The following is a 14810-nucleotide window of genomic DNA, read 5'->3' on the forward strand; positions in this document are numbered from 1 at the left end:
ATTGCAGGTCAAGAAGGCGGTGCTGAGTCTGAGGGTTGGGACTGAGAAAAGGTGGGGGGAGGGGAAATGAGGAAGCTGGAGAAATCTGCATTTATCCCTTGTGGTTGGAGGGTTCCTAGGTGGAAGATGAGGCGCTCTTCCTCCAGGCGTCGTGTTGCCATAATCGGGCGATAGAGGAGGCCAAGGACCTGCATGTCCTTGGCGGAGTGGGAGGAGGAGTTAAATTGTTCAGCAACGGGGTGGTTGGGTTTGTTTCTATGATTTTTATGTTGCATATCAGTCCTTATTATGTCTGTATTGAGTAACATTTGATTGCAATACTGAACTATAATCAGCACAGAATAACAATGGAAAGATTAGAAATGTAACTGTCAAACTAAATCAACAAGACTGAATCCTCAATTTTTATGAAGCTATATTGGAACACTTGACAAACCATCAAAACTTCACATCTTTCAAACACTAGCTGTCATGTATAAAGATATACATTTATTTTCCAAAATTTATAGGATATATTTTTAAGTCAAAATTAATGTTTTGGTAGTCAAGTTGGAATAACTATGCAATTTTATTCCGCCTTTAGCAAAATTGTGTTATAAGTGGATGGATCATCTAAACATCTACACAGTATCATGTAAGCCAATTTGAAGGAAATTCATCAACACTTTTCATTTTAGCAAAATTCTCCAAGCATTTCTTACTCAAATAGAATAATAATTTTAAATCAGATCCCCTTGGTTCTCAACCCTTTCATCAATGGGAATGATTTCTCTGCACCTATTATGTCCAGAGCCCAAAATCCTGAATTCCTCTATCAAGAAACAAAAATAGGATAGAATGCAAGTTGGCCCACTGAGCTTAGTTCGTCTAAATGATCATGGCTGAAATCGATTTGAATATCATTCTCTCCTATTCTCACCCCATAGCCCTCAACAGTATTGCCTCTATTTCTTTCTTAAATATGCTCAGTGAGTTGCCTTCCACAGCCTTCTATGGTACAGAATTCTTCAAATTCACAACTAAATGAAGAAATTTCTCATCACCTCAGTCAGAAATTTCCAAATGCATATCCTGACATCATGACCCTTGTTATGGCACATCTGGTCAGGAGAAACACCATATCTGCATCCAATATATTCAACTCTATCAAAACTTTATATTTCACTGAAAAATCATGTGCTTATAAGTTCCAGTGAATTCGGGCCCAATTTCTTCTTATACAACAAACCTGCCATCTCAGGAATTAGTCTGGTGAACGTAGTTTTCGTCATCTTTGCTTGTCATACAGGGGAAGAAACAGAGTGTCCCAGGTGTGCTCTCACCATGGCCATATACAGATGAAATAAGACCTCTTTGCTACCATACTCAAACCATCCTATGATGGAGGCTAACATATTATCCTTTTTCAGTGTTTGCTGCTCCTGCATACTTGCTTTCAGTGACTAGAGCACAAGGATATCCAAATCCCTTTGTAACTCAACATTTTCCAAACTATTACTATTTAAATAATACTCTTCCATTCCAACTTTTCTACTAAAGCGCTCACTCACAAATTGTTGAAATCTTCCTGAAGCCTCAGTTATTCCTACTATTTCCTATCCACTAATCGATTTTCAAATTATGTCAGCACATTACCACAATCCCACATGCTCTGATTTTTGCACAACGTCTATTAGGAGACTTTATCAAAAGCTTTCTGAAAATCCAAATACACCAGATTCACTTGTTTTCTTTCATCTATTCTACTCATTATATTCTGAAAAATACTCCAGCAAGCTTGTTAATAATTACTTCCCTTTCACAAATCCATGCTGGTTATGTAACCCAATTGGCATTCACCATATGTCCTGTTATCACATCCAGGACATGGAGTCTATTTTGATAGACTCCAACATTATTGGGCACCTTGCAGTGCAGTAGTCATGTCTAAACCTCTAGGCCATGAGGCCTTGGTTCAAGTCTTACCTGTTCCACAGCTGTGTCATAACACACCTGAACAGGCTGATCACTAATATACAGACTTCAGCATTTACTTACCAATTTTCTTCCTTCCTCCTTTCTTAAAAATAGTCAAGTTACATACATTTGCCTCCCAGAATTTCAGAAAACAGCAGCCAAATCACTTTCTCCATGACACCTTCTTTCATACCTTTAGATATAAATATCAGGATCTGCGGACCAATCAGCTTTCAGGCCCATTGATTTTTCAGCTTTTTTTTTAAGTAATACTAATTCCCTTCAATACTTTGTTCCAAACAGAATCTTGCTTGCCTAGCATTTCTGAGAAACAATTTGCAACTTCTGTGAATACAGAATTAAACAATTGTTTAATTACTTTGCCATTTTCTTGTTCTCCATTATCCATTCTCACATGTCAGGTGAAAGAGGGCTACATTCACCTGTGCCAATCTTTTTCTTTCTTTACATACTTCAAAGAACTCTTACAACCCACTTTTATGTCCCTTGCAAGCTTCACTCATACTCTAGTACTGTTTTTACAATATCTTGTTCCTCCTTTGCTCTCAACTAAACTTCATCCATTTCTCAGGCTTGCTTTTTTATCTGGCAACTTTATATGACACCTCTTAGAATTGAATATTATCATTAGTTTTTTTTGTTAACGGAGTTAATTTTTTGTGTTGGCTCCTTGTACCCCTAAAAACAAACTGTTGCAATGCACACATTTGATCTTAAATATTACCATTTCCGATCCACTGTCATGCCTTTTAGTGAAATTGTCCTTCTAAAATAGCCAATTTACATCTCATGTCTTTAATGTTTCATTTGCTGAGGGTTAGGATCAGCTTTCTTCACTTTCAAACCCTTTGAAGAACTCTATTATATTATGGTCACTTTTTCCTAATGGACCTTTCTTAGCAAAGTTATTGATTAATCCCATCTCATTACATTAAACCAAAGCTAGGATAACACATTCCTTCATTGGTTCTTCAATGTGAAAAAAAAACTTGGTGCACATTTCACAAATGCATCCACCACAATATTATTGCTAATACGGAGTGTCCAATTTACAATTACTCAAGATTACTATAAAACCCTTGTCACATGCATCTCTAATTTCCTGATTACTGTCACTTCCTAACTTACCATTTGATTGGATACAGACAACTCCTACTAAGACTTTCCACTCCTTGTTGCTATTTTGCTCCACCCACATTAGATTTCCTACACCGATATTATTTCTCATGATTGCAATGACTTCATCTTTCATATTAATGCTACCTCACCGCCTTCTTCTTTTTGCATGTCCTTCCTAATATTAAATCTCCTCATATGTTCAGTTCCCAGCTTGGTTTGCTGCAGACATGCCCCCTTAATCACAGTCATATTGTGCCCATTTGCACTGTTAGTTCATCAAATTTATTGCGAATGATCCTTGTGTTTGGACATAGTATCTTCAGACTTGTGTTATTCCTCTTTTTCGAGTTTTGTTGTACAACAGTCCCATTTGTTCGTTTCCTCACTCCTCTGTTTTATACTTTTGCTTTCTACTCTCCAATATTTCATCTTTATTTCCCCCCACTCTCATCTTGCTACTTCAATTCTTTTCCTCTGGCCATTGCAATTTAAAGCCACTTCTCAGTACTAACAAATACTCCTGCAAGGACATTGGTACTGCTGGCTTGCAACTCATACTACTTGTACAGATCCCATCTTCCTCAGATTCAAATCTTTTCTCAAGCTTCCCTTCTCCAAGGAAAACATCCCCAGATTATGCAATCTATCGACACAACTGAATTTGCTTATATTCTTATAAGCTATTGCTGCATCACCATTAATACCTTCACAATGAATCTGGCATCCAGGATTGGATGTAATACCACAGGTGACACAGAAGCAGTTTTTTTTAAATGATAGATCATTATAACTTCCTTGATTTTATCCTCCACAGTTGTATTTATAAAGTCCAAAATCCAACATGCCTAATTAACTATTTATCAACTTGTCCTGCACCTTCAAGCATATGTGCAGTATATATCTACATCTCTGTACTCCAGAGCCTCCCCTTTATATAGTGTCCATTTTTGTTTTATTAGTTCTCCTCTTTCTTCCAAACAAATCATCACTTCTCTATATTAAATTCCAACTGCTGCAGTTCTCAGTACTTTCAAATTTTGAAACTCGATCCCAAACAGACAAGTCTATGCCATTAAATATAAGTCAAAAAAAGTTGTATTGATAGGACCAACCACTATGTACATTCCTCTAACATGAAAGAACCTTAGTTTTATATCATACAGCCAGATTCATTTTCATGATGTCACTGCTCTCTTGTTCTATGTGAATGTTGCTAATTAGCCTGTTACGTGGCATTTGCTCTAATGCCTTTGAAAGTCCATGTATACTACATCAATTACCCTCATTTGTCTTTTACCTTATCAAAACCTCAATGAATTTCGGTCAACACAGTTGCCTTGAACAAAGGTGTGCTAGCTTTTCTTTATTAATCCACATTCGTCAATGTGACTTAACTTTTTCCTGATTATCATTTCTAAAGGTTTCTGTTCACACAGGTTAGATTGATAGAGGTGCATTTACAGGATTTACTGCTACATAATGTTTGGGACAAGGATGCAACATCTGCATTTTTCTGATCCTTTGACACAGCCTCTGCATCTAAGGGGGAGCATCAAAGTGGTGATAGTCAATGCAGTTGACTACAATCAGCTTCCTCATATCTCCTCTATTTTTACTCCTTCAAGTATATCAACAACCTTCCCTTTCACTACCCCTTTGGCAGCACTTTCTTTCCTCGTAAAAACAGTTGAAAAATAGGATCAAAGGCCCTTAGCAATGCCCTTGCCTATAAGCCTGGCAAGTCATCACACCTGGTGTGCAGTATACAATTTTGGTCCCCTTACCAAGGATATACTTGCTCACAGAGAATACAATCAAACATCATTGCACTCATTCCTGGATTGAGGATTGTCTTGTGAGGACAAGGATAAGACCAATATTTCTTCTTGTTCAAAAGAATATAACGTAATCCTGTTGAAATATTTAAAATTCCGAGTAGCAAGGCAAGACAAATACTGAGAGATAATTTCCCTGAATCAGAATCAATAACTAAGGGTTAATGTCTCAGAATAAAGAGTTGGTCATTTAGTACTGGCTGTGAACTTTGCAGTTCAAGAAAGATCCATAGATTTTTGTGGAATTCAATAAGGGAATTCAGAGATTTGAAAACATTAGGGGATGGTTCCACTGAGCTAGATCAGGCACAATGTTGAATGACAGTGCAGGATATTGAGGCTAAATTACCCTTTATTTCTCAAGCTCTTAACTGAGCAAAGGGAAAGGTATTTCAAAAGAATAAACTGTTAAAGGTTCAAAAATGTGAAATTGCACTAATGAAAATCTGGAATTTTCAAGAACACTACAGAATGACTATATGGAAGTCGTGTATTTCTGCTGGAAAGGGTTTGCAAATTACAGGAAACAAGTTAGATAACACATTAGAGTTAGTGCTATTAGAGTTTGAGCTTATTCTTTTAAACAATTTATCTTTATGGTAAACCACATCCTACCACTTAGAATATTAATGCACCATACTGCTATGTTGTCAGATTTTCTAAAATTTGCATGACGCAAAGGTATACTTTCTGAATGGCTGATCTGCAGTTTCTGCATATCATTTTAAACTTGTTTCATGAAGTCTAATTTAAAGAAAACCTCAATCAACTGAGCTGAGAAGTACATTTATGCTAGATTACTGTGAAGATGCATTAGCATTGGCTGACTATTCACTGTGTTGAGGATATAGTAGCAATATTGAAAGTTTTACAGACAACAAAAGACTGAAGAAATGGAGAAGCAGCATCTAAACAAGCCCGAGTTATGAACAAGCTTTGCACACATTCAGTTTATTCTAAATTATTATGCAACCAAAATAAAATAGAAATAAACTATAAAGAAAAAAAAAGATTAAAATATTTGAATATTCTGAGAGGAAATATTACTTTGATAAAATAAAGAGAAATATTTTACGAATTAAAGAGAAATGATTTCAAGTGTTTAATCTTGCATTCAACAAGACAGATGCAGGAATGCCAAATTTCAAAAGGGAGCAACAATTTATACAAAAAGTGCTGACTGGATTGCAAGTTGATTCCGATTGCTCAAGGTGCTGTTGTGAAAAGTTCTCCAGTGAACTTTTGTTCTTGGTATTTCTATTTAATTTAAAAGAGGTACAATAACTCGACTTGTCATTTTACCCTGCACAGGATGGCTCCATGCATAGGAAAAACTAAGCTTCCAGTAAGCATACGTGAGATACATCATAAGCACAAATGAGAAATGTGTTAATGATAAATTTGCATTGCTGCTATATATACAATTAATCTTTTCACAAGATGCATTTAGAAGCTAGAAAATTGTTTAAAAGAAACATATGAAGATTTTCTTATCTTTGAAGTGACAAATTAGCACCATAATTATCTATCTGCCAGGTGACCGCAAACACCACCACCTTTCTACTCTCATAGATCCATGGACACCAAAGCCACAATGCAGTCTTTATTCTTTAAAATACTTCATCATATGGCCAGGGAATTCAGTGCATCTAATTTCAGTTCTCTTCCCACCATAATGAATAAAATTTAATTTACTCTGGGTTTGATTAGTTTATCCAATATATCCCTTTTTTTATTTTAAATGAACCCCCCCCCCCCCCCATTCGCTATTATATCTACTTATTAGATCACTCTGGTAGAAATCGAACCAAAATAGTTCTTTTTTTAAACATTTCTGCCACCTATTGTCAGTTTGATATTATCCTGTCTGTCCCATAATCATCCTGTTATCACTTTTGTCGATGTGCTTATGAAATGTTTTATGTTCCATGAAAATCTAATTTCCTCTTGGCACTGAGCTTTTTTGACTTACCTCCTAACTTCTTAATATTCTCTGTTTATGCAGTCTCCTGATGACTGCATAATGGAGGTCTGCCCCTTGTCCTAATTCACAATTGCTCCCCACACCTTTGTAATAAAATATTACTGGTCTATTTAGCCTATTAATTCTTATAGCAAAACACATTTTCCTGCATTCTTTTGAACACTGTTTTAAATGTTTCTTATTATTCAAGATCAGTGATTATCCATGCAGTTACTCATTTCATTGTCCCAAGTTCTATTCTCAGCTCCCCAAAAATCTCTTTATCTCCAATCTTTAATCTGGTTTGCTTTTTATTTATGTCCTTCTCAATTACCATCTTTAGGCACATTAAATTATGCTCATTATTGCCTTCTTGTTCCCCACACGTCTTACTTGCTCTGGTTCATTCCCTGTTACAAAATACAATTCTGACTCTCCCCTTTTTGTCTATATACTGGATTAGAAAGGAATTATATACACACTGAAGCTACTCCATACTCCTCTTACCTCACATTTCTGTTCAGCATATACCAGCTGGCTTAACAGCACCCTCAAACTGATTACAGCAGGCTATTATATAGGGGATGATTTGGAGGTGCGGTGTTGGACTGGAGTGTACAAAGTTAAGAATCACACAACACCAGGTTATAGTCCAACAGGTTTATTTGGAAGCACTAGCTTTTGGAGCACTGCTCCTTCAGCAGGTCGTTGTGGGGTATAAGATCGTAAGATACAGAATTTATAGCACAAGTTTAAAGTGTGATGTAAAAGAAATGTTATTTTGAAAAAAGACCTGGATTCAGTTGCATCACACTGTAAAGTTTTGCTCTAAATTCTGTGTCTTACGATCTTACACTCAACAAATACCTGATGAAGGAGCAGTGCTTTGAAAGCCAGTGCTTCCAAATAAACATGTTGGACTATAACCTGGTGTTGTGTGATTTTTAACATTACACAAGGTACTCTTCAACTTGGGACTATAAGAAGGAATGTAGTAATTAAAAGCAGTAGTATAGTAATGGGGATAGATGGTATGATTTTCTGTTAAAATCATTTGCTTTTATACTTGTTCATAGGATGTAGACATTGCTCAAACCTAATTAAGCTCAGGAAGGTTTTGGTAAGCTGCCTTCTTGAAACACTGAAGTCAATGTGGTGTGGATACACAGTGTGATTGGCGCGTGGAGCCTGGTTTGGGAGAAATGGATTTCAATTCATGGGAGATAGGATATGAATGAATGTGCATATAACTGGTGAATTCACCTGCTCTTGGAAGCAAGAACCAATTGAATTTGGTACCACTTCAGGCATTATTTCTAACCATCCCCAAAAACCGGCTTTAACGTGCAATCTTATGAAATCATAGAATCCCTCCAGTCTGCATCGACCCTCCAAGGGCAACCCACTCAGACTCTCCCACCACGCTATCCCCGTGAACCCCGCATAGGGTTTTTTTTTAAACCAAGGTTAATCCATCTGTCTTGTACATCTCTGGACAGTATGAGGCAATTTAGCATGGCCCATCCACCTAACCTGCACATCATTGGCCTGTGGGAGAAAACTCATGCAGACAAGGAGGGATCTTGCAAACTCCACACAGTCACTCAAGGCTGGAATAAAACTTAGGTCCCTGACACTGAGAGGCAGCAGTGTTAACTACTGTGCCACCATTTTGTCCCTATCCTAATTAAATTTGTCTGAGATAATGAAATTTGTTAAACAACTCTGAATTAACTGACAATTATAATACTTAATGCATTAGATTCAAAACCCAAATGTATAGTGGATGCAGGGTCAATTATCACTTTCAAGAATGATCTGGATCACTATTTAAAAGGAAACATTTACAGGACTTTACATAAAATGTCAGGGGAGCAATACAAAATAAATTGCTCCTTTGGAGAGACAATACAAATTGAATGGCCTCCTTTTCTGCTGCATCTATGCTATGATTCAGTTCAACAGATTTTACCTAATATATTAAACATCACTAAGTGATAAATGTAACTTGATATGTTGACATACCATATTTCTTGCAAATTTCATCATAGCGTGCTTTTTTATCTGCATCCCTGAGAAATAAAAATAAGAGAAATTAGATTTTCAAACCAGTAAGTTAAAGCCTCAATGAAAGTTATATCAAACCACAGGAAAAAGGTACAGGAGTAGGCTGTATGGTCCCTTGAGCCTGCTCTGCCATTCAATAGGATGATGACTGATATGACACTCCTCACATCCACTTCCCTGCACTTTCCTCAACCTTTGATCCCCTGACTTATCAAAAATCTATCTATTGCATTAAATACACAAAAAGATTCTGCCCACAGTTCTCTGCTGCAAGGAGTTCCAAAGACACTCAACCTCAAAAGTAATTCCTCTTCATCTCTGTCTTTAATTGGCCCCTCTTAATTCTGAGACTATACATTCTGGTCATAGACTCTGCCACAAGGGGAAACATTCTCTCAGTATTAAGCCTGTCGAGACTCTTAAGAGTCCAATATGTTTCAATTAGATCACTGCTGAGTCTTCTAAACTTCAATAAGTAGAGTCCCAACCTGTTAAACCTTTGCTCTTAAGACAATCTCTCCATATTGGGGATCATCCGAGTGAACATTTTCTAAACTGCTTCCAATGAAATTATTATTTCCTAAAATAAGGGAATCAAATACTCCAGATGTCATCTCACCAGCAACTTTTACAGTTGCAGCAAGACTTCCCTACTCTTATACTCCAACTCTTGAAATAAGGGCCAACACTACATTAGCCTTCCTGAGTACCTGTTGCACCTGTGTGCTAACTTTGTGCTTCTTGCACAGTAAGGAGTTCCTTTGTATTGTAGTTTTCTGCAGTTTTCTTTATTTAAATAATACTGCTCTTTTATTTTCCCTTCTAAAATGAACAACTTCACAAGTTCCCACATCATACTCCATTTGCTGGAGTTTTGCCCACTTAACCCATCAATTTCTCTCTGGAAATCTTTTATTCCAGCGAGTTGTTGTGTCACCATAGTCTTGCCAGACCATAGGGGTTGCTCTCTTATTAGAGTGAAGCTACTGGTGGTGATTTAACCCGAGGGCCACCAGATCTCAAGCCAGGGAAGAGGTTGAGAAGGAGAGTCCTTCATGGAAACCTCAAACCGGTGATGGGAACTGAACTCACACTGTTGGCATCACACTGCTCTGCAAACCAACAATCCAGCCAACTGAGCTAAACCAATTCCCATTCTAGCTAATAGCTGGCAATCACCTATAAATTGGAACAAAACCTTGTGAATGAATCTGCTTTCTTTTTGGAGATAGAAAATTTGTAAAGAAGATATTCTAAATTAGACTTACTGCAGTAATTTACAATTTCAATTTAACAAAATGAAGTATCCTAATTAAGCCCCAAAAAAACATGAATAGCATTATGTAAAAAAAAAGTCCTTGCAGCTCTCTCCTTTTCTCACCCAACAGGAATTTATTCAGATGATGCAGCTTTTAAAATAGGGAGATGAACAAATATATGGGATAATATAATTAGATATGACAACTTGAAGAACAAGACACGGTATATAAGTGCATGGTAGGAACTAATCAGAAGTTTAAATAAAAGACAATGATCCTGATTAAGATCTGAGCAGCAAAGAAATGTCTTTTGTAATTCAACATGAATGACTTTGTGTACACCATTCACTACTTGGCAGTAATGAGGTGACCAGGAGCAGTTCAAACAGCAGAAAGCTCCTCAACCAAACAGATAGAAAAATTCTCTGGATGGAAAGCAGGACAAACCAGAAAGATAAATGACACTCAATTAATTAAAAATGGAAAAAGCAAACATTGAGCAACATACATATGATAAAAGGGAAGGTAAAAATAAAAACGTAATCATTACAAAGAGGAGCAAATTGCTACAGAAGCTGGAATCCACACATGTTTTGTTATCATTACAAAGAGTTAAGCATTCAAATATCTGAATCACAATGGCAAATGGAACATAAGACAGAGAGGTATAAAGTAACAAGAATAAAAAAAAGCAGAAACTTCATTTAAAAGACTTTAAATTTCAATTATGTCTGAACAATTTGGAGTGCTTGTACAAGGAATACAAAGTTAGCTTGGAGTTACAGTGACCAAGCTCATGCTGATCTTTTGGAGAATAATGTAACTTTACATGGTTTGCAGAATTATACCTGGAGTACTGTGTGTAGCTTTGGTCTCTACATTCTTGCATTGGAGAAGAGTATATTGAAGGCTCACTATAAGAACCTAAGGAGCAACCTTTTCACACAGAGGGTGATACATCTTTGGAATGAGCTGCCAGAAAAAGTGGTGGAGGCTGGTACAATTACAGCATTTAAAAGGCATCTGGATGTGTATATGAATGGGAAGGGTTTAGAGGAATATGGGCCAAGTGCTGGTAAATGGGACTCGATTAGATTAGGATATCTGGTCGGAATGGATGACTTGGACCAAAGGATCTGTTTCCGTGCTGTACATCTCTATGACTATATGGATATGTGTGGTGAGAGAGTTGATTCCATGGAGGGAGACTGAGTAAGTTAGGCAGAAGTATTTTGGACCTTAAAACAATGAGAAATGATCTAAATTGATCATATTTATTATTGAACAGATTTGACAGGATAAACATTAAACAGTTGTTTCCATGGCTGAAAAATCTAAGAATAGGAAGGCACTGCCCAGAATAAAGGGGTTGATCATTTCAGACTGAGATCAGAAGAAGTGTCTCAATAAAAGGGTTGTGAATTGTTGGAATGGTCTACCTTAGACATTTTACGATCCCAGCTGACAGCAATTCTGGACAAGTCAGATGCTAAAGTGAAACCTGGCTTAATAGACCACAAGTTTTATTTCCAATATTTGTTCACTGTGGTCAATCACTGAATATATTCACAAGATGCTGCCAAAATAAAAGAACTAAGGTTATGACTCAAAAAGAAACACCATTTTACACTATACAACAGCTATGTGAAACGGTCTTATTACATTTTCAGAAATAGATAACCCTTTTCCCCTCAACAATAATGTTTCAGATACTTGAACCTGAATGAAGGGTCATCATGTTCCCACTTTCAACTTTTTGGTTCAGTTGGCTTTGGCTGTAATTGGTTTCTGGAGATTTCTTCTTGTTCACTTTTAAACCCTTTTAGAGCAAAGGCATGGTTTTTCCATTCTATTAGCTTCCATCAGTTTTGTATTTCTAGACTATTCCTCTAATGTACTTAGGATTATTTCTCCAGCCCTGACATTCTGGAGATGGATAAATTAAAAGCACCTGTTTGGTCTGACTGAACTTGTACACACTGCCTGACATTCTGGATAGCTGTCTTTCTGTGATATTGACTCCTGTCACGATGCAAGAGCAATTTCTTTCTATTTGACCCTTGTTTCAAATATATTAAAGTCTTCACCTCAAGCTTTACTCCAAGGACGGAAATCCTCATTAGGAATATATGCACTAAATATAGGCACAAGTCAGGAGTGTGATGGAATGCTCCCCACTGCATGGCTGAATGCAACACTCAAGAAGCTTAACACCATCCAAGACAAGGAGATAGTGAGGACTGCAGATGTTGGAGAGTCAGTTTTGATAAATTATGGTGCTGGAAAAAGCACAGCAGGTCAGTAACATCTGCAGAGCAAGAAAGTTGATGTTTTGGGCATAACCCTTCATCAGGGCTGGGGAGGGGCAAGAAGGCTAAAAGATGAAGGGGGGGGGTTGGAGTCAGGCTAGGGGAAAACGATAGTGGAATGGTGATAGGTGGACAAAAATAGGTGGTGATTGTGACAGTTTGGTGGGAAGTGTGGAGCAGATAGGTGGGAAGAAAGATGGCTAGGTAGGTCAGATCAAGAGGGCAGTGCCGAGTTGGAGGGTTGGATCTGGTATGGGATGGAGGGAGGGGAGATTTAGAAACTGGTGAATTCAATGTTGAGGCTTTGTCGTTGTTTCCAAGGTGGAAGATGAGGTGTTCTTCCTCCAGTTTGCAGGTGGTCTTGTTTAGGCAGTTGAAGAGGTCTTATTCTTTCTTAAGTGTGGGGATCAAAATGTAGTTATTCTCTTCTGATTAACAATTTTATTGTTGGAATGTCATCTTCGAGGAACACAAGAAAATTTTACAAATATATGTTACCAATGGCAAGTCCCAGCTGCCTAACTGTGTTCTTTAGAAATAGATGCTACTCTCAAATTTTCTTCATTAATCATAAGACTCCAAATTTTGGGCACATTGTCAGCTTCTTCCTGACAAGCAGCTGCAATAATAGAATCAGAGACAGAGAAGCAATTATTATCAGAAACGTCAGCATGAGGGACAGATTGGAGTTAGCAACTGGACACTTCAGAAGAGGTTGGGTGAAATTGGAAAGACCAGGTGTGGAGGCAATGGAAGAGGTGAGGTTTGAGAGAGATTGTGGCTAAAAGGATGAAACATCCATTGGTACCAGAAACGGTGGATTTAAAATTTGATACTATAACATCCCTTGAGGTTTGAAGCACCAATCTTGGTTAAAACTTTCACCTAACCAACACAGGTGAGCATTCTTCGTTCTGATAGTTAGAGAGACGTACTCTTGCTTGTCTTACTCACACTGCAAATCCCTGAACAAGGATTGATAGGGAGTTCTACAAATTCTAAGTTGCTTTGCAAAAAACCACAAAACACCTGTGGGCAATTGTAAACATTGTTTCCAGTGAATAGCTTTCTTTTGCCATTCATTGTACAATTTAAAAATTATGCTTCTGTTCAAATGGCCTGAATCTTACAACAGTCAGTCAAACCCAATAGCCACAAATTTAATGAAAAGAAATGCTTCAAGCAACCATGCCTTCGTCAATTTAGCCTCAGCTAATCTGAAAACATTGTATGCAGCTAATGAAAGGCTACTTTCAAAAGAATGAGTGATGGTTGAAATTTAAAATGACCTTATTCTTTGAGAAGCAACAAATATAAGTTTCTAACAGAAAAAACAGAAGTAAAAAGTCCTTAGAAATAAATAAGATGTCTCTTCTAATACTACAACCATATTTTGTATGTAGAACTTTCCTCAGGAGCCAGTTCTCCCCCTCCTACCTCCAAAAAAGCTTCAAGAGAAAGTACCGAAAGGGTATTACGAACAGTATCTTTAAGATGATGTGTGGATGTAAAAGTCCAACGATGGAGAGATGAAATCAAAAAGCCAGCTAGCCTAGAAAGTTTTCTTCATGAGGGATAACCAAATTTTAAGACATGAGCAACTGTAAAAGGTAGTAATTTTATTAATTTAGTGCTTCTATGAAATTTGATCAGTGATTACAAACGGCGTTTTCTGAATACCAAACTCTCAAAGGAAGCCTTTAATAAAACATGAAATAAATTTAACGGTCATCTTTTCAACATACTCAAAAACAAAACAAACAGTGCTTTACTCAGTGTCCAGCTCTATCTCTTGCACAATGGATATTATATATTAAAATTGGGACACCAGTCATGAGTTTCCAGCAAAGTTTCAATGTCAACACTGGTCATGACAATAACATTAGTAATATCTAGAAATGGTGCTCTGAAAGAAGTCTCTATTCATAACATCACAGCTACGTCACACTCAAATTCCCATTTTACAGCAGCGTTTTGAAAATTGGGGGCAGTTAACTCAGTTGGCTGCATGGCTAGTTTGCAATGCAGTGTTATCCAACATCATTCAACAACAATTCAAGAGTCATGAGATGATGTTGCAGCTGTACAGGACCTTGGTAAGGCCGCATTTGGAGTACTGTGTGCAGCTCTGGTCGCCTCACTTCAGGAAAGAGGTGGAAGCTTTGGAGAGGGTGCAGAGGAGATTTACCAGGATGTTGTCTGGAATGGAGAATAGGTTGTACGAGGATAGGTTGAGTGTGCTAGGCCTTTTCCCATAGGAACGGCGGAGGATGAGGGGTGA

General features: G+C 37.4%; 1 protein-coding gene across 3 annotated transcripts in view; it reads right to left on the reverse strand.

Annotated features, from left to right (window-relative positions):
- LOC140480652 (pituitary tumor-transforming gene 1 protein-interacting protein-like) overlaps positions 1–14810 on the reverse strand; it is a 74124-nt gene that overhangs the window by 33289 nt on the left and 26025 nt on the right. For all 3 annotated transcript variants that reach the window (XM_072575808.1, XM_072575809.1, XM_072575810.1), the window contains exon 6: positions 8920–8966. In XM_072575808.1, the coding sequence (XP_072431909.1) occupies positions 8920–8966 (47 nt within the window). The remainder of the gene's footprint in view (positions 1–8919; positions 8967–14810) is intronic.

This window comes from Chiloscyllium punctatum, chromosome 8 (assembly GCF_047496795.1).
Source record: "Chiloscyllium punctatum isolate Juve2018m chromosome 8, sChiPun1.3, whole genome shotgun sequence".
NCBI classification, from domain to species: domain Eukaryota; kingdom Metazoa; phylum Chordata; class Chondrichthyes; order Orectolobiformes; family Hemiscylliidae; genus Chiloscyllium; species Chiloscyllium punctatum.